This window comes from Molossus molossus, unplaced genomic scaffold (genome assembly GCF_014108415.1).
Source record: "Molossus molossus isolate mMolMol1 unplaced genomic scaffold, mMolMol1.p scaffold_m16_p_4, whole genome shotgun sequence".
Classification (NCBI taxonomy): domain Eukaryota; kingdom Metazoa; phylum Chordata; class Mammalia; order Chiroptera; family Molossidae; genus Molossus; species Molossus molossus.
The window spans coordinates 70,898,871-70,922,344 of NW_023425377.1; the positions used below are offsets into that span (position 1 = coordinate 70,898,871).

General features: G+C 56.7%; 1 protein-coding gene and 1 long non-coding RNA gene across 9 annotated transcripts in view; one reads left to right on the top strand and one right to left on the bottom strand.

The window, feature by feature from the left end:
* Positions 1-210: 210 nt before the first annotated feature.
* The window catches only part of ADGRL1 (adhesion G protein-coupled receptor L1), a 44,534-nt gene continuing 21,270 nt past the window's right edge, over positions 211-23,474 (bottom strand). Inside the window, exons 4-25 of one of the 8 annotated variants that reach the window (XM_036239896.1) lie at positions 21,851-21,960; positions 18,428-18,442; positions 14,265-15,065; positions 13,063-13,377; positions 12,204-12,307; positions 11,733-11,918; positions 11,399-11,437; positions 11,059-11,242; positions 10,766-10,888; positions 10,052-10,266; positions 9,587-9,757; positions 9,325-9,408; positions 8,925-9,134; positions 8,616-8,836; positions 8,408-8,474; positions 7,941-8,032; positions 7,011-7,179; positions 5,224-5,352; positions 4,944-5,040; positions 4,725-4,853; positions 4,535-4,552; positions 2,017-4,063 (exon numbers count right to left, since the gene is read on the bottom strand). In XM_036239896.1, coding sequence (XP_036095789.1) covers positions 3,315-4,063; positions 4,535-4,552; positions 4,725-4,853; positions 4,944-5,040; positions 5,224-5,352; positions 7,011-7,179; positions 7,941-8,032; positions 8,408-8,474; positions 8,616-8,836; positions 8,925-9,134; positions 9,325-9,408; positions 9,587-9,757; positions 10,052-10,266; positions 10,766-10,888; positions 11,059-11,242; positions 11,399-11,437; positions 11,733-11,918; positions 12,204-12,307; positions 13,063-13,377; positions 14,265-15,065; positions 18,428-18,442; positions 21,851-21,960 — 4,228 coding nt within the window. In that variant the 3' untranslated portion in view covers positions 2,017-3,314. Of the gene's footprint in view, positions 4,064-4,534; positions 4,553-4,724; positions 4,854-4,943; positions 5,041-5,223; positions 5,353-7,010; positions 7,180-7,940; positions 8,033-8,407; positions 8,475-8,615; positions 8,837-8,924; positions 9,135-9,324; positions 9,409-9,586; positions 9,758-10,051; positions 10,267-10,765; positions 10,889-11,058; positions 11,243-11,398; positions 11,438-11,732; positions 11,919-12,203; positions 12,308-13,062; positions 13,378-14,264; positions 15,066-16,190; positions 16,245-18,427; positions 18,443-21,850; positions 21,961-23,474 lie in introns of those variants that run through there. The other 7 variants (XM_036239897.1, XM_036239899.1, XM_036239898.1 and 4 more) reach the window with 7 other exon arrangements.
* Positions 1,924-7,131, top strand: LOC118615220. The gene is made up of 3 exons (XR_004956402.1): positions 1,924-2,022; positions 4,549-4,745; positions 7,024-7,131. It is a non-coding gene; the product is annotated as an uncharacterized LOC118615220 (long non-coding RNA).

Genomic DNA, 23,474 nt, shown 5'->3' on the forward strand with positions numbered 1-23,474 from the left:
CAAATATTCAAAGACAAACTGAACCTGAATTGCTGCTCAACCAGGCCTAGGAACCTACCAAGTTCTGGGTAGGTTCTGTGACTCCAGGCCTCTGCCATGGGTTCTCCATGCTGCAGTGCAGGCCCCTCATGGTGTCAGAGCCTCATGTGGGTGCTCCATGCAGGTCCACTCACCTGTTTATTGCCCCTCAATGAGTCACACCACTCGTTATTCCAAGAAATCTTAATTTCTTTATTGTTTTTTTTTTTGACTCAACAATTTTTTAAACTTTTTTTTCTGAAACGTTCTTGTTGTTATGAGCCTTTTGTTTTGTTCTCGTTAAATGCACTCGACCCAAAATTGGTTTGGCATATCGAAAAGGAGACCAAGGAGGGACTGGGGGCATGGAGGGAGGGAGGCCCGAATGGACAGATAAATTGAGGTTGAGAGAAGAGGAACACAGAAACAGCAAGGAAAAAACAGGGAAAGAGGTGGAGACACAGAGAGAAAGGAAGGCAAGGGAAACCAAAAAGAAAAAAAAACAACAAACCCAGAGAAAAATAATTAACCAGATTGAGGAGCAAATGAATTCAGGAGCCCAAGGAAGGGAACAGGAGAGGAAACCAAGACCCTTCCTTCTCTATACCGTCCCAGCTGGGGTGGGGGCGTCAAGGCACCAGGTCTGGTTGGGGTAGGGGGATGGACACCTGGGCTCTCGGTAGTGGCTTTGTACTGGACTGCAGTGGCATTCAGCCCTGCCACACAGCTCTGAGGCCTAGGAATTCACCCTGGTGATTCTGGCTGGAATGGGAACCAAGGGACCCACTGCACCCTCTCTCTCCCCTTGATTGTCGGTGTCTAGAGATAAAAGGAGGGCTGAACAGGGGAGGATGAGGGACTCCTTGCATGCCTCCAGTTCCCCTGGAAACTCTCCTGCCCTGCTCTTCCAGCCCTCTTGCTGGTGTCAGAGGCAACCTCTGGCTCTAGCTGGGCTGATGTGTGGGCCAGGCCAACTCCTCCATCTACCCTAGTCTCCTGCCAGCTCTTCACAGGCTGTAGCTGCCCCTCCCACAGTAGAGCTCCTGGCCACCCAAAGCCAAGGCAGGCCCTGGAGCTGGCTCCTACCCTCCTCACAGAGCCACCTGGCCACCCTTACTTCTTCTCTGGGTCCAGACTCACTCATGGTCTTCTGGTAAAGGGGGTTAAACTTCCCTGCTAGAAAAAGCCAGAGATGGGACCCAACACTGCCTTCTCCCCACACATGTCCCCATACACAGGACAAATCACCATCTTTGGTCTGACCCCTTCTCCCCTGATGGGGACAAGCCAGCCCCAGCTCCCCAGAAGGGAGGGGCCTTCTAGCAGCAAAAAGGGCCCCTCCAGCCACCTGTCTGTTTTCCCTAGTTCCTTCCTAGAGCTCCTCCCCCTTAACCCAAAGAAGTTCATGGTAGCAGCAGGCTGAGACCCAAAGATGTTTGAAAACTCATGGCACTTGTGAGAAAAGAGGAAGGGGCAAAAGATACAAGGAGGGGTCAGAGTCGAGGTGGAGGGCCACCCCAGGGGAAATGGCAATTATGGGGCTAGATTAGTGTGGTACTGGGCTATGCTACCCCCAGAGTTGGGGAGGGGGGTTCTGGGAGGACCAGGGTGACAAGCTAGAGAGGGGACCAGAAGAGGTACTCGGGAGACATTCCAAGCCTGACGCTTTTAGGGTTTTCAGGTTCGGGGGTGAGCCCCCAGAACGGGTGTCCTGACTTGAGGCCCTGGTACCTGACTTTGCCTCCCCTGCAGGAGGATGTAGGGTAGGGAAGGTGATCTCTCACCTTTTGCGTCCCGCACCACCCCCACCCCCAAAAGAACACCACCTCACTATTCCCAGCCCTCCCTCCTCAGTCACATGAATCGCTGCTGTCCTCTTCCTTCCCTTATCAACCTCTCTAGGCAGGAAGGACTCCCCTCATCCCCAGCCAAGTTCCAGAAGCAATATACAAGAGGCAGGAACTCAAAGGAACAGCACAGCCATCTTGGCGAAAGCATCTTTGGGTGTGAGGGGTGTCTCCCCTGGGCCAGAGGGGAGGGAAGTGGGAGACAGGTCCCCAGTCCTGGGGCAGGCAGTGAGGTACACACCCCAGAAGGGCTGACTGATGCCAGGGTCAGGTGGAACAGGGGAAGTGGTGACAGAAAAGGGTGCCAGGAAGGAAACAGGTTCTTTGTTTTGCTGTTGCTTCTAGATTTTTTGTCTCTGGATTGTAAAAAGCTGCTCTGGGGGCCACCCACCTGGCTGGGGATGCACACATACACGGGAAGTCCTGGCTGCCAGGGCCCAGTGGCACTGCTCTGCTCCAGAGAAAGCCCGGGCTGGCTGGGCCACAGGCTCCCAGTGGCTTCAAGTGATGAGATTTTCTTTCTTTTTTTTTTTTTTTTTGTCTTTTCCATTTCTTTGAAATATTTACAGCAATAGGAGAGGAAAGAGCAAGGGAAAAAGGGCCCCCTAGGGGGAGATCCAAGCCCAGGACCCACTCCCCAGGGAGATCCAGACCCAAAATCTGTTCCCCAGATAGCCAGGCCCACAGGACTAGAACTGCCCAAATATGGCCACCCCTGTGGGCCGGGGGCCCTTCAGGGAGTTGTGCTTCATCAGGAGTCACCCTAAGGGAGGGGGTCATTGGGTGCACTTGAGGATGGCTGAGGGGATAGGTCTGCTGGGGAGGCAGGGACTAAGAGCAGAGGGAAGGAGCTTCAGAGAAAAATTCAACCTTTAAACCACCAGCCACAAGTGCCTGTTCCTCTCACCGAGGAGCTTATCTCCTGGGCTAGAGGCCCCAGTCTCCATGGAGCAGGGAGCTGTAGAGCAGGAGGAACCTGTCCATCTGTCCTCCTGCCCCCACTGCTCCCTCCCAGTGCAGCCCAGCATTTCTGGCTACAGAAAGAGGAGCAACCGATAGGTTCCATCCAGCAGGGCCTTTGGTCCAGGGACACCAAGCCCTCATTTCGCTACAGCAGGCAGGAAGAGTAGGGGAGAGGGGACAGTCAAGAGTAGGATGCACCCTTCCAGTTTCTCCTTCCTTACTCCCCTGGGGACCTCTTGGCTCCTTCTCATGGCACTTCCCCCAAATTAAGCTGGTGCCGTGTGGCTGGTGGGAAACACTGTCTGTGAACCCTGCACCTTGGGTCCCCACAGCAGAACCCCCAAGAGGCCTAGAGGGCCCTTGGACAATGGATGCCTGGAGAGTGGCCCACTAGCCACTGCCTCCTTCAGTCTCCCTCTCCCACCAAAGCCCTGCCCAGGGTTCCCTCCCTGGCCTAGGCCACCAGCCCCTGGTCCATGCGGTCCCTCAGAGGCTGGTAACCAGCTGCATCTGCCCATCCCCATCAGGCCCTGGCCCCTCGAGGCCTGGGGCTGCCAAATAGCCTTCATGGCTGGGCCGCCGCACCTGGTAGTAGCCTTGTAGGGGGTTTCGGGCCACCAAGGCTGGTGGGCGCGAGGTGTAGTAGATTTCAGGAGGGACAGGGGGTGCGGGTGGGGGTGGGGGTGGGGGCAGAGCCTCACTGGGCCCCTCAGGGCTGCTGTCCGGGTAGGAGGGTGAGTCCCGAAGGTTGGCCCCACTGGCATAGAGGGAGTCCCGGCCTGGAGGGGAGGACAGGGGCCGGCTGGTGGCCCCGTCCTCTGCTGTGCAGCTCTCTGACTCGTCCAGATCGCTCTGGTACAGCACCGACTGGGCCCGGGGCAGCAGCAGTGGCTCCTCCAGGGCCTTGTAAAGAAGTTCAATCTCCGCCCGGTCAGCACTCCCGGGCCCACCAGCCTCTTCCTCACTGCCACCCCCCGGCACAGGTGGTACAGGGGGCTCAGGCGGTGGTGGGCCCTTGGCCCCGCTGCTGCTGCCCCGAAGGTTATTGTGCACCAGCTCCGAGATGATCATCTTCTCAAAGGCAGCAGCATCTGCCAGGTTCCGGCTTCGGGGTGGCTCGGGTGCCCCGTCCCCTGGAGGGAAATCCCCACTTCGCAAAGAGTAACTGTTATTGAAGTTGCCGTTGAGGGGCAGCGTGTCCATGCCGCAGGCTTCTCGGCCTCCCAAGGGGTGCTCTGCAGGCAGAAGGGGGTTGCTCAGGAGGAGGGCCAGGCAGCCAGAAGGATGCAGGCCATGTGGAATAGGGGTGCCTGGGCTTACTCTTACTCCTTCTCCTGGGGACTGGGGTCTTCCACTCCCTCTTCCTCACTGGCAGTGGGGACACCCACTATACAGGTTGGTGGAGGGGGATGGGGACCAGTTTTCCCAGATTCCCCTCCCACCTAAGGGCTCAGATTCTTAGCGGTGTGAGGAGACTTGGGGGACTGGGTCTATTTCCTGTGCTCTGACCCTCATCCCTTTCATTCCCCATCTGAGGCCCAAATGCAACACCAGCCAGCTGCCAAACCTTGCATGTGCATGCATGTGCACGAGTTAGGGGCAGGGGAAGCACCCTGAGTTGTCCTAAGTAAGTGAGGCCATCCAAGGAGGCCACCATCTCGTTCCCCTCCCAGCCTCGGAAATGTTACCAGGAAAGTCATACTCACTGGGTTCCCGGTAGCTCCCTGCAGGTGTCAGCCAGGAGGGAAAAGAAAGAAGGTGAGTGGACTTGGAATGCTGAGTCCAGGCTCCAGTTCAGGAGGCACGAGGACACCCCAAGTGAAGAACCCTCAGGATGCAGACCCCATACTCCCTGACCTGGGCTGCTGCCCTCGCCCAGCACCAGAGTATTCTCACCTGGGGAGTTGAAGACAGGAGGTGAGGAGGGATTGAAGCCCACTGACTCAGCGATGAGGGTGTTGTAGGGGCTAGTGCCCCCACGGGGCTGCAGCACAGGATTGGTCAGGAGGTGGTTCCCCATGGTACCTGCCCAGGAGGTCAGAGGTCACAGGGCAGCCTGAAGACAGGCCAGGAATCTCAAGGTACTGGAGTCAGGGGCAAAGGACACTGTCTCACCTCGGTTCAGGGTGGGGGTGCTGTTGATATCCCCCGCCATGAAGGAGGATTCTGTCTGTTTCCTCACAGTATCATTCCACATCCTCCGGATTCGGCTCTGGGGACACAGCTCAGACATGAGGTGGCCCTCAAACTTCCCACCCTCCAGATCTTTCTGAGACTACTTGCCTGATGACCACTACCAGGGACCTGGGCAGAGCACTACCCAGTCTTTGGGGCTCCTGGGTCTAACACTCAGTCCCAGGGAGCCCTGCCTGGTGTCAAGCCCCAGCTAAGATACCTGGGTCCCTGTGTAGTAGCGGGTGTTGCTCCGCATGGCTGAGGTCTTGAGTGAGCCGTGAGCGCCCCCGGGTGGGGAGCGGATGCAGCAGTAGGAGTGTCGCAAGCACTTGCTATACTCCTTGTGCACCTGGGGGGTGAGGAGAACAGGCAGCTGGCAGCAGGTGCTCCCACCTCAGGAGTCCAGAGACCAAGGTATGGGCAGGCATCAGAAAGAAACCTGGCCTGTCCTCTTGCAGCCAGCCAGAGAAGACTCTCTCCTCACTCAGGCCCATCTTCCTTTCTTCACCACCACAGTTTCTCATCCGTTCACTGACTCAACAGCTCTTTAAGGAGCATCCTTTAGGCATGGTTTATACTCCAGGGATAGAACAAATCAGACACAAAGCCCTACCTCTCAGAGCTGCTATTTTAGTAGGCAGAGACATAACGTAGATGCAAACATCAGTACATAATGTAGAATGTCTTAGAGTGTTAGTATTGCGAAAAACCTGTAGCTGAGAAGGGGATTATAGGCAGTGCTGGTAGGGGTGTGGGGTGGTGGTGGTTTGATTTCAAATGGATAAGGAGAGGCCTCACTGAGAAGCAGACACTTTGGCAAAGACTTGAGAAAAGTAAGGCAGCGGACCCCTGTGGATATCTAGGGAGGAGCAGGGGACAAGCCCTAAGGACAGTCCATGTCTAGATGTCTTAAGAGAGCAGAGGAGGGCATGGCTGGAAGGGAGGGAAGTGAAGGGGGGTCCTGGGCAGATTGTGTGGGCCTAGGGGGCTTCTGTAAGGATGTCACTATTCCTGTATGTCCAATGGGGGCCACCAGTTTTGAGAGGAGGAAGGATATCGTCAAACTTGCAGGACTCTGATTGCTGCCTCCTTCATCCCCAACCTTAGCCATGCCCACCTCACTGTTCCCCCAGACTAACAGCCTGACAGGGCCCCCCCCCACTGCCTCCAGGACCAAGTATACAAATGCCTTGGCTCAGTTTTCATGGCTTGAGTCTTTTTTTTTTTTTTTTTTAATCCTCACCCGAGGATATTTTTCCACTTATCTTCAGATATAGAGTGGGAGGGGGAGAGAGAGAAACATTGATGTGAGAGGGACACATCAATTGGTCACCTCCCATACCACCCCAAGCAGGGCTGGGAACCAAACTGCGACCGAGATGTGTGCCCTTGCCCGGAATTGAACCTGCGACTCTTTGGTTTGTGGGCTGACACTCTAACCGCTAAGCCAGACTGGCCAGGGCAGTCTTTTTTTTTAAGGGAGGGAGAGGAAAGAAGCGAGATAGAAACATCTATGTGAGAGAGAAATATTGATCAGCTGACTCCTGCACGTCCCCTACTGGGGATTGAGCCTGAAATCCGGGCATGTGCCCTGACAGGTGCTTGAGTCTTGTGCGCCCTGTATGCCCTCTCCACATTCCTATACTTCTGTTACAACCTGTATTTACTTTCTTAAGATTTAGATTTTAACATGTTTTATTTAAGAAGGAAACTTTCTATCACCACAAAACTCACAGTCTGTCCCGTAACTATTAAAATAGGAAACGTGTCGGGATGGTGCCCAGAGTCATCTCCATTCTGCACGCCTGCTTCATGCCCCACACCCTAGGAAGAGACCCTGTCACCATGTCCCAAATCCTTTCTTCTCTTCCAGTCTTCTATCCTGCTCTTTTCCTGAGTCCTCTTCACCCCTGGCTAGATCCTCCTCGACTCTGAACCCGTGCTCCCCTTGCAGCAGAAACAGGCCACCACAGAAGACAGGCACCTGGGCCTCCTCCCTGACCTTACCTTCTTCTGCAAGGCGCAGTGAAAGACGAAAATGAAGACCCCCTGGAAGGCGTTGAAGGTGGTGAAGAGATAGGCCATGACTACTGACTCCTTGTTGATGAAGAGGAGGCCGAAAGCCCAGGTGAGGCCCAGCAGGAAGAGCAGCGCGATGGCCCCCAGGGCCCAGGATCTGGGGTGGGTGGGGAGAAGAGACAAGGACATCAAAGACCCCACCAGTGGAGATGCCTCCCCCATTAGCCTCTTTGGGCCGGGTTGTTCTCTGCCAAGACCCATCTAGGTGAGTAGGCCTCAGGATAATGGCCTGCCCAGCGACACTTCCACCCAACCTGGGCCTGATGGGAGGTCAGGGGACAGGAATAGTCAGTCATTCCCCTGCATCCTTTATCCTTTTAGCCATGTTTCCAGACCCTTAAACTATCTTTTGCTGCCTAAGGTGCCTTGAAATGGACTCGCTTTAAAAAAATTTTTTTCCTCTGTTGATTTTAGAGAGAGAGGAAGTGAGAGGGAGAGACAGAAACATTGATGCGAGAGAACATCAACTGGCCACCTCCTGTACCCTTCCCACTGGGGATTTGGCCTACAACCTGGACATGTGCCCTGATTGGGAATTGAACCAGTGACTTCTTGGTGCATGGGTCGACGCTCAACCACTGAGCCACACGAGTTGGACAAAATAGACTCATTTTTTTAACTTAGTCTTGCCCTAAGGAGTTATGCGGCTATGTCCCCAAAATCACAGGCTGAACATGCTCATGCCAGGCTTTTTAATATTCATTAAGTAGACATATAGCAAGCACAATAAGACACCATCTTTGTCCTTAAATCACACTGTATGACAACAGAGTGACAGCACCACATTTTATGAAGTCCTGGGAGAGGCTGGGCTGGTGTGGGATTTTGGGGACAAGGGTATGGGGAAGGGGTGCTCACTTAATGTTGTCTAGGCGACTGGAGTCGGGCTTGAGCACAGACGAGCTCCGGATCATCTTGTGTAGGGTCACCATGAGGAACACCAGGTTCACCTGGGGGCAGGACAAGGGCAGGGGCTGGGCTGGAGTTGCTCTGCCTGTTGGTGTGAGCTCCTGGCCAAGTCTCAGCCTGGACCCCCTTCTTCAGGGCCTCTTCCACTGGTTACCTGCCTCAGGTGCTCGCCAACTGGTATAACTCTGTTAACAGGGTTTCTGCTATTGGGAGGATGGGGTCCATAGCAGGGGCTCATATCACAGTTCCTGGATGGATAAACCTCATTGCTGGGGCTCTATAGACCCACTGTGCTCTTGTCCTCTTAGTTGGCTGTTCAGTTCCCGTGGGTTTCAAGGGCTTAGGGAGACTGGGGGTGCTTGGGGACCTGGATAGAGGATGGAGATACAGTACCGGGGTACTGCCTTCCAGCTTACCACAATAACAAAGGAGACCGGCCCAATGAAGCTCCAGATGAAATAATTATCCACTCGGAGCCAGCAACTATAAAGGAAGCAGGGCTGGGTAGGTAGAGGCGGAGGGAGGCCCCTCCCTCTGACCCCAGGAGCCCAGTGCCCCAAGGGTCCTGCTATTGAGCAGGGAACTAGGCAGGAGGAGAGATGGGGGGGGAGGGGAGGCACTCACGCCTTCTCGGTGCCATAGCTGCGGTAGTCGATGGCAGCTGCAATGCCTACCACCAGGGCTGGGAAGCAGTAGCCACCCAGGTAGTAATACTTGGTGCGGGAGTACTCGCTCTCAAACACCTCCACCAGCAGCAGATAAAGGTGCACACCCTCCAGGCACAGCCAGGAGAAGGCAGCCAGAAAAAAGTAGTGCAGCAGGCCGGCGAAGATGGGGCAGGCAATCTGGGGGGTGAGGGCACAACAAATAAGGGGCTGCCTGGACAGGTGGCCTCTCCTCCCTTCCCCTGCCCCCACCTCTTGCCTCGCCCACCTCATACTGAGTCTTGTCTATGCCAACCAGGAAGAGCAGCTCAGCCAGGAAGAGGTTGATGCACAGGTTCTTGTGGATGGTATTACGGTCAGTCTGCAGCCCCCTCAGGAAGCAGAAGGTGGAGATGCAGATGGCCAGGCAAACCAGGGAGATCACGATGCCTACCCAGGTGATGACTGACAGCAGCAGCTCATTGATGCGGCCCTGGTACTGGGGAAAAGCAATGGGTACACTCAGCACCCTTGGCCCTGCACACAGCCAGGGTCACCCTGGGCTTAAATAAGTACCAGTTGGGGACAAGGCTGCAGGCCACAAGCGCTGTTGGTGCAGCCCCCTCCCCCTGGCCTTCTGCCCTTGGCCAACTTGCCAGCTCCCACCCCTCTGCAGGTGGCGCGCTCACTTCCTCATGCTCTGGAAGGCGTGTGGAGAGATGACAAAGGTGACACCAACTTGCTTCTCCAGCGTGCCTTGGGAGAAGGTGGGACTGTGACCAGAGAGAACCAGATGTGTGGTCTCATACCCTGGGCAAGACTGGTGGCCCCCCATGCCCACGAAGCTGGTCTTCCCTGGCACTGCCCATGCTGTACTCTATGATGCCATGCAAAGCTGGGCCAGAGAGCAGGCCCACCAGGAGGAGCACAGCGGAGCACCAGCCAGCTTACGATCTCACGGTGAGCCATGAGCACGGCAAAGTTGGTGAGGTGGCTGCAGGCACATGTGGTGTGGGTCTTGTTGGACTCCACCAGGCGGCAGCCTTGGGTCGACCAGTAGCCCAGCATGGAGCGCTCCGAGTAGTTCCAAAAGGAGCAGTTAGCATTGAAGTGGTTCTTGGCCTGTTTGGTGGTGGTGGCCGGGAAGTCAGATCTGGGGAGTCTCCCTCCAACCCTCACACCCAGCTACAGGGATAGCAACAGGCATGGAGAAATGTTTGGGGCTCCAGGTGGCAGTCTGGTATCCCTGGGGACAAATGACTTAAGCAGTTGAGGTCAGGGCGGGAGGGGGCTCATGGCTCAAGGAGGGGGGCAAATTAGCTCTTGGGTGGATGAATAGGTTGTGGGGGGATATTCAGCATGGAAACACAGAGGATGCTGGGACCCTCATGGAGGGTGGGGGGTGCCTCAGCTCACCTCCAGGTGGGCCACAGTGAAGATGACAGGGTCCATGAGAAAGACACGGCTGGACTCCTTATTGATGGAGGCTGCGATGACCTGTGAGTTCACCACCAGGGAAGTGCCCCCTGGGCCACCCGTGCCTGTTTCGCCCGCCAACTTCACTGTGGCATTCTCAGTGGACAGGAAGAGACCCAGGTTGTTGTAGAGGATGAAGACAACCTTGACCACCCCTGGGGAGTACAAGTATAGCAGGGTGTGCCATCAGCCCTTGGCCAGTGCATCTCCAGCCACTGGGACCTGGCTTCTCCGGCCACAGCCCAGGTGAGTGGGGCTCAGGGAACCCTGCCCCAGGATGACCGCTCGGTTGTAGGTAGTGCCAAACAACAGGACAGCGGGCCAGAACACACAGGCACTTCTCATTTGCAGTGTCACCTCAAGCGAATCCCTGAGCTCTCTGTGCCTTAGTCTCAAGTGGGACAATCCTCCCTGAGCTATGAGGATCAACTGCTTTGCACAGAAGTGAGCCCTGCGGACTGCAGTGTCCTGGGCTCTGTGGGGCTTTGGGAAGACCTCATGAGTACCCTGAAATGTTCCACCAGCTTGAGCAGAGGACATCTCTGTGTTGTTATGGGTCCCACCTTTTCTCGGACGCTTCAACCCCATAAAAGCTGAGAGTCACTGTTCTTCGTAAGTGGGGCAGGGCTGCCACCTTGGGGGCTGGGCACTGACCGTTGCGGCTGTTCTGCTTGATGGTGTTGGCTGACAGCTGGATGGAGTTTTCGCTTGGGTACTCCTGGGGGAACACCAGCTCCTGCACTTGGCCCTCTGTGTTCAGAACCGTGACCTCCAGGACTGTGGGGACAAAGGATGGCAGGGCATACAGGGTTGGAGTCTGTCCCCACTCCAGGGCCCAAGGTCAAGGGCCAGAGTGCCAGGGCATCCCCTGTGAATTCTGGAACAGGGGGAACCGCACAGTTTAAGATTTGCACTTGAAATTGCCCCAGTGAAACCACAGCACTCACCCACATTCTGTTTGGCAGCCAAAAAGCGGGCCGGCTCCCTGACATTGTCGGCCAGCAGGAAGGCGCCCTCCTCTAGGACGTCCAGGAGCATCGTGGCTGTATGCACCTGCTCTGTGGCATTCATGTCCTTCCAGGACTCGAGAGCCTCTGGCCGCAGCAGGTTGTCCACTGTTTCCACCACAGCCTAAATGAGTAGGGTAGGAGGAAGGGGTGAGAGTTGGGGGTGGTGCTGTGAGTCTCCCCACACCCTCCAGTTTCTCAGGCTGGGCTCTGTATCCCACTGGTGCCTCCTGTGGCCTGCCCCACACCCCTCAGACAGCAGGAACCCTCTGAGCCTCACCTTGATGTAGTCCTTGCAGGTTCTCTCCCGTTTGTGCATCTAAGGAAAAAGATGGAGGCACTGTCAGCCTGGCCTCCTGCTCTACTCATCCCAACCCTCTCACTCTTCTGTCTGCCACAGCCTGGCGCTGGGCCACGAGCGAGAGTTTTTCTTAAGGGATCCCCCAACCCCCAGGACCTCCAAGGTCTTTCCCAGATGGGAAACTAGCAGGCCTGGATTCTGTCCCTTCTTTCTTTGACCATCATGGGTGGCAGCCCAGTTCTCAGGTACCAGGCTGGAACCTTCCTGAGCCCCTGGGACAGTGCCCACTGTTGGCCCTGCTGCCAGGCCCCACCTTGTTGTAGTTCTTGCCAGCTGACTCCCGCTCGATGGGCCGCAGAGCCTGCAGCTGGGCATCCAGGATGTCCAGCAGCTGTTCCATCAGCTTCACAGAGGAAGACACATCTCCCGCATAAATGGAGCCCCGGGTGTGGCGGGCCAGCTCACTGGCAATGTTGGCTGCATTCTCCCCGCTCTTGATCTGCATGAGGCAGAAGTGGGGAACCCAGCTCTGTCAGAGACCCTCCTGCTTCCCCCATGGTCCCTTTGCACATGCCTGGCCTGCTCGGCCCTTCTGTCTATCTGCCCTCTCTCCCACTCTGCAGGCTAAGAAGTGGACCCCACATTCCTGCCTCCCAGATCTGCCGCCCATTTGTCTCCCTCTGTCCCACTGCTCCACTGCCCCCACTGCCCCTTGTGCCCAGCCGCCCAGAGCCCAGTGTGTGAGCACAAGTGTCTGTCTGGGAGGAGCAGCTGCTGCTAGTACCTTCTGGGCCACCTGGTTGACCCAGGGGGAGGTGCAGTTGCTGAGGTCAGGGCCCCGGGGGTTCCAGAGCCCCAGGGCTGGTAAACACTGGAAGGAGGCAATTCCTGCAGGGACAGACAGACAGGAACAGAGAAGGGAGCCACAAGGAAGGAGGAGAGAAGGATGGGCCAAAGCAGGGGAAAAGGATACGACAGAGGGGGCAAGTAGGTGAGGGGAACATGAAAGACCAGACATGAAGCAGACCAGACAGTCAAGAGAGGTGTCACTCTGAGGTGACATAAGTCACTCCTGACTTCCCAAGCTCTCCCTCTTGGTTCCCCTTCCACCTTTGCCTACAGGAATGAGAACCTTTTAGCAAAGCCCATCTTGGAAGCCCCTCCCTCTCCACAAAGCCTCTTCTGACCCTTCCCTCAGATCCCTGGAGCACCTGGACCTGGCCCCACCCCTCTGGCACTTCAACTGCAGTCTGTCCTGCCATTAGCCGCTCCCAGGGCTGTTCCATCTCAGCCTAAGGCTGGGACACACCCAAGTCACCTCTGTGGGCTCCCTGCAGGGTCTACCTGGTGCTTTTCATGTGGCAGGTACTCGGTACTGCAGATGGGGACAGAGTTTGGGGTGGGGGAGAGTACTGAGCTGAACTGCTACTATGCCCTGGGAGCTCTGTTAGGCTCTGACACAGCTGCAGATGTCAGGTGTGACCCTGCCATTTAAAACCCATGGTTTGGCAGGGGAGACGGACAGGTAAGTGCATCTGTGCTAAGCTGAGTGATGGGCATGTCCCGTCCCTTCTCTGCCCAGACCAGCAATGGCCACCCCTGAAGGCAGTCACAGTGGAGGTGACTGAGGCCTCTGAACTCACCTCGCGTCCCCTTAGGGCAGGGCCTCTCCACCAGCATGCCCTGCTGGGTGGCCGGCCACTGAACCCGCCGCACCTCTCGAGGTTCACAGAAGAGCTCTGGAGACACGTGCAGATTAGGGGCTGGGGGCCGCCGGGTGCTAGGGGCAGGGGCTGTGGCTGGAGGCAGGTCAGGTCCCAGCTGGTTGATGGCACCCACCGGGTGCGTGGTGAGGGGTGCCCGGCGGAGTGGGGTGGTGGCTGCAGGTGAGGCCGTGCTGGTGAGGGGTGTGGGCCGGACTGTGGTGGTCGTGCTCAGGGGTGGGGAAGTGGCTGGGCCTGGAATGGAGAGGAGACATGAGATAGTCAGCCCCATGCTTGGAACCCTGTCACAGCATGCCTGGGCACTGGGATGCCTGGCACCCTAGCATCTTTCTCGACAATGAAGCAGAAAGGTGTCCTGGTCCCCACTGGGTCTAAAAGCAGATCTCCTCCACATTCTCTCTGCCCACAGAGGTCCCTCACACCTGTAGGACCATGTAAAGCATCAAAAAATGGTAAGAGTTCACTCATGTGCACCCTGAAGTCTGAAAAAACCACCAGAAAGGAAAGGCCATGAAGGAGATGAACATGGCCACTTCCCATCCTCAGTTACTCTCGCTCTGGTCTCTGTAACCTGGCCAGGTCCTGTTATGCACAGGAAGCTGGGGTTAGGGACCCTGGAGCCCTGGGACTGCTCAAAGCTGGCTCAGGGCAGCTGAGGGGACAAATGAAACTACGGAGAGGCCCTCCCTCCTTCACATCAGCAGCTCAGCCTTGTTCTATTTCACCAGATATTTGGGCTTCCACACAAGATTTTGGTTGTTAAGGGTTCCAGGGCTAAAACTGCACAGGCCACTGGGAGAGGCAGTGCACTTGGTAATTAGGTGCTCCGAGTCCTGAGCCCAAATACTCAAATACATAAGCTAATTCTCCAACCCTCCCCAGTGCCTCAGTTTCTTCTTGTGTAAACGGGAGGTGGGGGTGGGGCAGTAACAATCCCTGTGACTGGGAGGATTAGATGAGTTAGTTACCAGATGCGAAGTGCTTAGAACAGCATGTACTGTGTGACTCTGAGTTCCAGGTCTCCCCCAACCCACCTCCAGGTCCCTAAGAACTCCCAGATTGTACCCCTGACCCTGGGACCAGGGGAAGGGCCTGAGACAGTGAACAGGAGCCATCCTCACCAGCACTTGGGTCGGGTGGTCCAAACTCCAGGCTATAGCGCACCACGAAGTAGTTGTTCCAGACGTAGAGTTGGTTGTCGCGTGGATTGTAGTCCACAGAGGAGACAAACTGGTAGGGGTTGGGGAAGGCCAGGCTGACCGGCTCCTCCCGGTTAGCATTGGTGTTGAAGGCATAGTCCACACGGTTGCCAGCCGCCTCGCTGTCATCGTCCACATAGACAGAGCGCAGCACGTAGAGGACGCCGCACACCATGAAGGCATTGGACGCAGAGCGCTTGTCGTATCCTGTTTCCCAAGTGCCCTCGAAACGCAGTGTGTAGGGGTTGAGCTGGCTCACCACCAGCCGCCCGTTGTTGCCCTCAGTGGCGTAGATGACCCACAGCCCGTTCTCATCCACGGCCAGATCGATGTCAGTCTTGCCCCCCCAGCGGTAGGGCGAGGTGTCATGGTAGTTGGCTGTGTTGATGACCGTCTCCCCGCTCTTGATTCGTGTGCGCAGATCGTACTTCACGATGTTGCGCGTGCGCTCCTTGTTGTAGAAGACGGCGCCGTCGTAGACCACGAAGCCGGTGCCATCCACGCGGTTGGGCAGGCGGTAAGTGGTGGTGTGGCGTGCCGCCACGTAGTCCTCCCACGAAGCATACTCGGTCAACGTGTCCGTGCGGTAGGGGATCCAGGGCATGACGTAGATGCGGTCGCCAGCCTGCAGTGGATCCTTACACCAGGCACCAGACTGGTGCTCCGACTCATGCGTCGAGGTGGGCTCCAGCACCTTCTGCAGGGTCCCTGGGCACACGAAGACTGGGCAGGGTTGGTGGGAGGGGAGGAGACAGGAGAGGAGAAGCAGGGGTGAGGGAGGGGAGGAGAGAGGGGAGAGAGAGGCAAGTTGGTCACAAGGCCAAGGGGGAAGCCTGACTGTCCCCTCCTGCTGCTGCAGTCACGGTTGCTTGGTAGGGCTGATGATGGGAAGGGGGTTTCCGGGCTGGGACCCCTGCCCCGCCCAGCTGCCCCTCTCCCTGGAGGTATCAACCCTGGAGGCCATTAAGAGCAGGGTTAGTGCGGGGGAGGAGATACCCCTCTTTCCTTTCCTGGCTGATAGAGACCCCACAGGCTGGGGATAAAGGGTTTGGCAAGAGCCTTCCCAGAGACTTTCTGGTGTGCCTTAAGCATGGCAGAAAGACTTCCTCACTGCAGCCACTGCCTGGCAGCTTTGAGGTTCCAGGGACTCAGCACCCTGCTCCTTTGCCATCGTCTCCGCCCCCTATGGAAGAGCTAGAGTTGAGGGTCCCATCCTTCACCAACCACTCAAGGACAGATTTTTTTTTTTTACTCCACTTTCTTCCTCCTGCAAAAATTGCAAGGTAGTGATGTGTCTGTACCCACTGTGGGTGTCAGGAGCGTCCCCCCATTCCAACGTTCCTGATGCAGCCTGTGGCCTCCCTCCCCCCCCAGTACATACACAATCAGGAAGGGTTTTTGGAAAAGTCCAGCCCCTCCCCTACGGTGCCCAGCCCTGCCCCCAGCCGGCAGGGTCTCTCATGGGGTTTGTTCAGCAGCAGACACTGACACTGGTGCACAGGGATGGGGGGGTGAGACATGGGGAGGCAGGGACTCCCCAGGAGAGTTGGGGAGGGGGAAGGAAAGCTGCATGGAGGGAAGAGAGACAAGGTGGGGGGCCTCAGCAGAGGTCCTGGCTCCAAGGGAAGCACGCTGGAGACCACCTGGGAAGAAAGGGTTAGTGCTGGCAGAGGAGAGAGGGGATGAGCAGAGAATTCACTCCAAGGCCCAGGCCCGACTGAGGGTCCCTCAGGGGGGGCAGTCCCAGGTCCAGCTCAGAGTGGGCAAGGGAGGGAACCAAGTGCTAGGATAAAGACCCAGCCCACCCCAGCCAGGCCCCCACCTCCCCTGCCCCGGACCCCGATTTACCTGCAACCATCCCCGGCTCGGGAGGAGGGACCAAGGCAGCGCTGATGTCAGAAAGGTGGGGGGCCCCGCCCCACCCCCCCATTCCCTGAAAAGGAGGAAAACCTCAACTGCATCTCGTTGGCCCCCGCTGGCCTGCCCACCCTTGCCCCATCACGTCCCAGGGCCACCTACTCCTAGTCTCCTCTACTGACCCAGTGGAGATTTGAACTTTCATGGTCAGTATGGCCAGACTCCCCTCCTCCTCCCAGAGTGGTGACGGCCAGAGGCCCCTCCATCCAGGATGGCTGGGGCCTCCCTCTCACCTCCCTGCTAGCAGAACCCACAGACAGGCCAGGGTGAGGGTTTGCAGTGAATTCTCTGCTTCTGCTTGGCCTGTCACCAAAGCAGATGGCCCTGAGGGGGACAGGGAGGGCTGGGACCTGGCACTGGCTTGGGGGGCAGCCCAAGGGTCCCCAGGCACAAAGCAGCCAGGAGCATGCCCTATTTTAGAAGGGGAAGGGGAGCCTAGGGCACAGAGGTGGGCAGGGACCAGAAGGATCCTGGCTTAGGCCTTAGGGCTTCACCATCTCCCTGTTCCTGGTGCCCTGCGGTGTTGGTCTGTCCTTCCACCTATTTCCTATGTGCCCAGGTCTCCCCTCTCCCCAAGCCAGGGGGCCCCTGCCAGCTGTGTGTGTGAGGCGGGTGGTGGGAGGTCTCAGAGCCTGACCTGATCAGAAGGGTGTGGAGGAGGAAAATGTGGTTAAAGGTTACCTTGGGGAAGGGGGAGAATATAAAGAAGGGTCTGGGGCCTTTGCCAGCAAGGACCGCCCCCCCTAGCACCAAGCTCCTCTTCCCTCCCCGCACCCGCCTCTTGAAGAGAAAAGATCCAGGGCTGCGTGTCCAAACCACCACCGGACCTGCAAGAAGAGTGTCTGGTGCTGGGTAGGAGAGAGACTCCAGGAAAGAGAGAGGCGGAGTGTGGCAGGGTGTTTTGGGGCAGACCGTGGGCTGGCTTCCCAGGCCTCTCTGAGATGGGGAGGGAGACAGCGGGGAGGGGAGCAGCTTGGAGGGACCCCGCCCCACCTCCCTTGAAGGGGATGCTCCACAGACCACCGTAATTTCAAGGCAAAAGCTATCTGAAAGGGTGTCGCACCCAGCCTTTCTCTTGCTGCCAGCCTCAGAGCTGTCAATTTCCCAAAACTTTCAGGGGAGGAAGCAACCATCCCCAATATCCCAATATGTCCTCCAAGCCCTTCAGCTGCAGCCCCTGCCCTCCCCTCCATGACAGAGAGCCCTACCCACCACTCTCCAGTGCTGAAGGTTAAACCTGGCAAGAAATTACGGTGTTCCTGGAAGTCCCCAGACCTGGCCTATACTGTCCCCACCCCCCTCTCCCTGGTCCTCTAACCACAACAGCCCAGAAGAAACCCTGACTGCAGCTTTGCAAGTGTTTCAGAACCAGAGAAAAATGCTTCCCCACCCCGCACTCCCCCCACCTCGAGGCCCACCCCCACTCCCTTGCCCCCCCATCTGACAGGCTGCCCTCCCAGGGCTGAGGACAGTTTATGCCCCTCCCCAGGGGTGGGCCCCCAGCTGGTAGAGATTGGGGGTTAGGGGTGGGGGAGGCTGGTGCTCTGTGCTCCAAAACAGCTCTGGGCCTTGGAAATGCCAAACCAGAAGGAACTTAAAGCGACCAGGAGCCCGAGGGATAGGATGCATCTGCTCTCCAAAAGGAAAACAAAGGTGTTCCCTCCATCCCGCCTCCCCTCATAGGACAGAAGTTACCAAAGTTGGGGCAGGAAGAAGAGAAGAGACAGACGGCTCGCCCGATGCCCCCCCCCACCCCGCCCCCAGTAGGGAGCCAGGGAAGGGTGTCCCCACCCGCCCAGGATGCTTACAAACTTCTCCTGAAGGAGGCAAAAGAAGTATGAGAGAAGGCCAGGTCCCTCTAGCAAGGGCCAGGGACTAGGAAGGAGGGACAGGGAGAGACAGAGAGGCAGAGAGAGAGAGACAAAAGGTCCTGCCCATGTACTCAGAGAGGAGCTTCCTCCGCTGTCTGGGGTGTCTGGAGGGTGGAGCCGCCCATGGCTGGAGCAGGGCTGGCCCTACTGGGAGGACACCGGGGGTGGGGGCTATCGCCTTGACCCAGTTGGGGGGATGGGAGAAGAAGGGGCCAAGAGGGAGGGTGGGTCACATAAGTATGGTACAGGTAAAACAAAGTGTGAGTTAGGGGTTAGCATTGGTAACAGTGCGTTTACCTTTCTGCTCCACTTCTACTTTAAGCATCGGAAGAGAGAGAGAAAACAAATTGAAAAAAAAATGTGCAAGAAAAAAGAGAAAAAAAAGAGATTAAATTGCTTTTGTTTCTTTTTTGGCAACATGTCCCCTTTTCCTTTCTTTCCTCACTCCTGGTTCCCCAACCCCAAACGTTGCATCAGCTCAGCCCCCACCCCCCAAGTCCCTTCCTCTGGGGTAGGGTTGGGGCAAGAGGTCATGAGGGAGACAGTCACAGGGAGGGGAAAACACGCAGGAAGACAGAGACCAAGAGAGACACAGGGTGAGGGGGAGACAGGCAGGCAGGAGGACCATGCCTTCAGATGTGGGTGGGCACCTTCATGGGAGTGGGGAGTCCCAGCTGGGAGGCGGGCTCTGGTTAGGGGAGTACCAGGGAGGGAGTGGAGGGCACTCTGATCCCCTCTTGCCCTGCCTGCTGCCCTCCTGCCAGAACCAGGGGCCCAGGCTAGGGTGTTCAATTCCTCCTGGGACCTGGGTGCCCAGAACGGAGAGAACAGGCTGAATTCCTTCCCAGTCCGTGCTGGCCCTGCCTCAGTCCAGCTGGGTCCCCCCAAGCCCTCACAACCCAGAAAAAGCCAACACGGAGAAAGGGGGGCAGAGCTAGACACAGAATGACTGAGAAGCAGACAGGCAAAGCCCCCCTGGGCCTCAGAGAGCTGGGACAGGGGAGACAGAGGCAGAGGGAAGAGGCTGGGGTGGGGAGACGTCACATGGGACAGGACAGCAGGTGGCACAGACACTCTCTCCCGAGACTCAGTTTCTCTGCCCAGCAACCCCCCGGGAGCCCCGGAGCCAGGAGCTCCACGCCACCCGCTGCTGGTGGGCCGGTGGTACCTGGGGGAGGAAGGGGGCATGGTTAGACTGTGCACAGCTGCAAGGCAAATCCAGAGTTAGTCAGGCCTGTCCAATGTGTGTGGGAGGGATCCCACACATCCACTGGCCCCACCCCATGGTAGCCCCTACACCCACCCGCAATAGGCCTGCACCAGCACTGGGATCACCCCAGACTCTGAAGCCTCCAGACTGTGCCCCTGGCCTCTCAGGAACCTCTCCAGGGCCACTCTGGAGGCAGAAGCAGGGAGGTCCATAGGGGCAGGTTTGGCTGCCTTCCCAGTGCCTCATCCAAGGCCTGGAACACAGGAGGTGCTCAGCAGACTGGGGGGGACAAGTGTGTGCCCAGCCTCCCTGCTCTGTGGCCTGACTCAAGTCCTCTTGGTAACCCAGCCCCTTCCTCTGGGACCAGGAGCTAACAGATCTGCATGTCTAGAACATACATGGCCCCACCGTGTCCCCCAAAACTGTGCATGTTTGCATGTGTGTGTCTTGTCTCCCCCAGAGCTCGGCTGGCGCTGTCCCATCAGACTGGGCTGACTTGCCTTCCTCCTGATCTCTGTGGGCTATGCTCCTGCCCACCCAGGGGGTTAGCTTCAGAAGGTCTCTCCACCCCTTTCCTCCCCAGGCCCTCTAAACTTTTTTCCTGATTCTTTACCTGTGTGGCATCCATTCTGGACTCCCCTTAGACCAAGGGATTTTCTTTCCTGCCCTTTATCCCATCTGCCTCAGGAGGAACTGGGTTCATCATGTTTTCGTTTTGATTATCAACAGCAATAATAAGAATTGCTAGTTACAGCAGAAACATCGATGACCAAGTGCCCAGCACTCACCAGGTGCCAAGCACTCCCTGTGCAGTCTTTTGAGAGGCCTGTCCATAGATGGGGAACTGGGCTCAGTGACGTGAAGCAATATAGCTGAGGCCACAAGCTGGCAAAAATGGGCACCACTTCCTTCATACCCAAGTCTCAGGGCACATGAGGAGCTTTACTCATGTTCTCTCTATTCCTGTCAGTGTCCCAGAGAAGGTGTTTGGACCCTTCCCCCATCACAGATGGATATACAGGTTCAGCCGGCTGGCAAGGGCACTCGGATCATTACTGAGCACATCCTGAACCAGGCTTGGGTCTGGGAGCAAGCTCTGAGGCTGGCCCTGGGCTGGCTGCTTCGCACCCATGAACCCCTTGACTCTCACTCCCCTACAGCGGCCCAGAGAAATGAAGTCATTTACTCAAGTTTCAGAGCCAGAAAAATTCAAAAGCCTGGCTGAGCTTCGAATCCAGCCTGATTTCCCCGTTGTGCTATGCTCCCCACCTCCTGCCCTCCTTCCCTGCTGCCCCAGCCCCGGGGATGGGCAGTGTCCCCAGTGCTGTGGGAAGACTTCAATGATCAGATGGGCGTCCCCCTCAGGCGGTGGCTGGAGGCCTCTGTCGCTGAAAGGAAAGGGCGAGGAGTAAAAGAAGAAAGTTATGGAAGCACATAAGCGATCCTGATTTCCCTAGTGCATATCATCACCTGCGAGGAGAAATCAAAAGTTGGGGGAGAAGGCTGGAGTGGGAGGGGAGAGGAGGGAGAATCACAGGGCCTCCTGTTCCCGCCCCTACCCCCACACACACTCTGGTGGCCCTGCCTCCCCCCTCTGCCCAGAGGCCCTACCTCCTGGCTGGCTCTGTGGAGTGGGGTTGGGGGAAGGACAGGGGAGGCAGAGGAAAGAGTGAGGGCAGGAAAGAAGGATGATGTTAAGGGTGGGGTGCTGAGGAGGAGAGACCCTGTCTTTGTCTGCTACCCTTGGCCAGGTGCTAGGCCTCTGGCTCCCCAGATAACCCTCAGGCTTCCTGGGGGCTGCCCTCAGTCCAACACAGTGGCACTTCCTTTGCAAACAGGAAGTGCTGTCATGGCAATGAACAAACCAACCGGGAGCTAGGAATCTGTGGAAGATGCCCCCAGCCCTTCTCGCGGAATCTGCCAGGAGGCCTCAGCGGTGGTCTGCCTCTCCATGGGCATACAGTCCAGCTTCCAGGGCTGGGAAAAGGCAGGAGTGTGGGTGGGTGAGGGGTGAAGACAAGAGAAAGGAGAGGGAGTTCAGAGAGGAAGGTGGTGAGGGAGAGGGAAGAACAGGTGTGTGGGGGTCAGGAAGGGAAGGGATGAGAGGACAGGGAGGCAGAGGGACTAAAGGATTAAGGGAGAGATGTACGTGTGCCAAGCAGAGTGTGGGGGTGTGGCCTGGAAGTATATGAACAAGCCAGGTGCACATGAAGAAGCAGGGCAAGTCGGCTAGGGTAACAAGGGTTGGAGAAGGTGCCCAGTGGAAAGGGACAGAGTCTTTGGCTGTGGCTGGAGAAAAGGGGGGGATGGGTAGGCACTGAGTGTGGACAAGGGTGTCTAGAAGAAGAGAAAGTGTGAGGGAACAGGCCCAGCTGTTCCCCACTTACCTGGCCCCAATTTGGCCGTGTGTGTGTGTGTGTGTGTGTGTGTGTGTGTGGTCAAGGTATCTCCTCCTCGCTCACTCTGGGTGGGGAAGTACCCATGTTTGCATGAGGAACAAGATGACTCACTGTAGGGGACACAGTCGTACTGCACCTCCAGGTACTTGTAGGTCCCAGGACAGGGGTCAGGAAAGGCGTCAGAGCCGGCAACCACCACGCACTGGGTGCGGTTATTACACCTGTGGAGGAAAGACAGGGAGCTGGGAAAAGACAGGCCCAGAACTGGGAGGTCTCCAGGACAAGAAGAACAAATAACCCTAAACTGGGAAGAAACCATGGAGCCCAAGGCCAGAGGCCTTTCATGGATACTGTTTTCTGCTTCCCATCTGCTCTCTCCCACTAGACAGGCTTCTTCTACTCTCTGCTCCAGCATGGCTTTAAACTCAGGCCGATGCCATAACTGCTTGCCCCTGCCCTGGCTGGCTGGGCTCAGTGGTTAGAGCACCAGCCCATGGACCAAAGGGTCAAGTGTTCCATTCCCAAAGGTCAAGGGCACATACCTGGATTGCAGGTTCGGTCCCTAGCCCTGGTTGGGGCATGTGCGGGAGGCAACCAATCGATGTATCTTTCTCACGTGGATGTTTCTGTCTCTCTCTCTCTCTCTCTCTCATGCTCTCATCACTCCTCCCTCCTTCCCTTCCACTCTCTCTAAAAATGAATGAGAAAAAAATATCCTTAGGTGAGGATTAAAAAAAACAAGACAAAAAACTGCTTCCCCAGCCACCCTTTATCACTTCCATCCTGGCTGTGTGCTATCACATCCTTGGTGTTTGCCCTAAAAGGACTGCACAGCCCCTCCTTTGTTCACAGAAGAGTAAGGCACGTGAAGCCACACACAGGAGGCAGTGCTTTGCAGACATGCTGTTAATGAAACGCTCAGCGTCCTTCCGTGCCCGCCTCGTTGGATAGTGCTGCTGTGAGGATCTGCAGCCAGGGTACCCAGGACAGGGGCAGAGTCCTCACCTCATGGTGAAGCCATTCTTGATCTCCACAGGGAACTGTCAGCGCCTGTTAGCTTCTCAGGGTCTAGCCAACATGTAAAGTGAGGCCTACTTAACAACAACTGGAAAATGTTGCTCCTCTGTGTCCCCACAGTCAGGGCCTGTTTCCTGGAGCAGCCCAGGTCTCAGCTGGCGGGATAGCAACCCAACTGTGAGTGTGCAGGAAGCAGTTTGGGGGGACTTCCTGACAACTATGTCTTCTTTCCTCAATCCTGCCCTTAACCAAAGAGGATCTGCTCAGAGCCACCCACTCCAAACTTCTTCTTTAAAAACAGGACACTGGCCTCAGAAGGTTAATCGGGGAGTTACCTGTGGCCCAGAAACTCCACCCTTTGTTATATTCCCAAAATAAGTGAAAGCTCGTGCTTAAACAACTATTGTACGTGCACATTCACAGCAGTGTCATTCACATAATCACCAAGAGGCGGGAACAACCCAAATGTCCATCAGCGGATGAATGGATAAACAAAACGTGGTCCATCCAGACAATGGAGTATTCCTCAGCCACAAAGAGGAGGGAAGCACACGCCACAATGAGGATGAGCCTCGAAAACATGCTGCGTGGGAGAAGCCAGACACTAAAGGCCATGTGTTTCATGATTCTATTTAACTGAAATGTCCAGAATAGGCGAATCCAGAGACAGAAAGACCAGAGGTTGCCAGGAGGGTGGGGAACGGAGAGGGACTGCTGA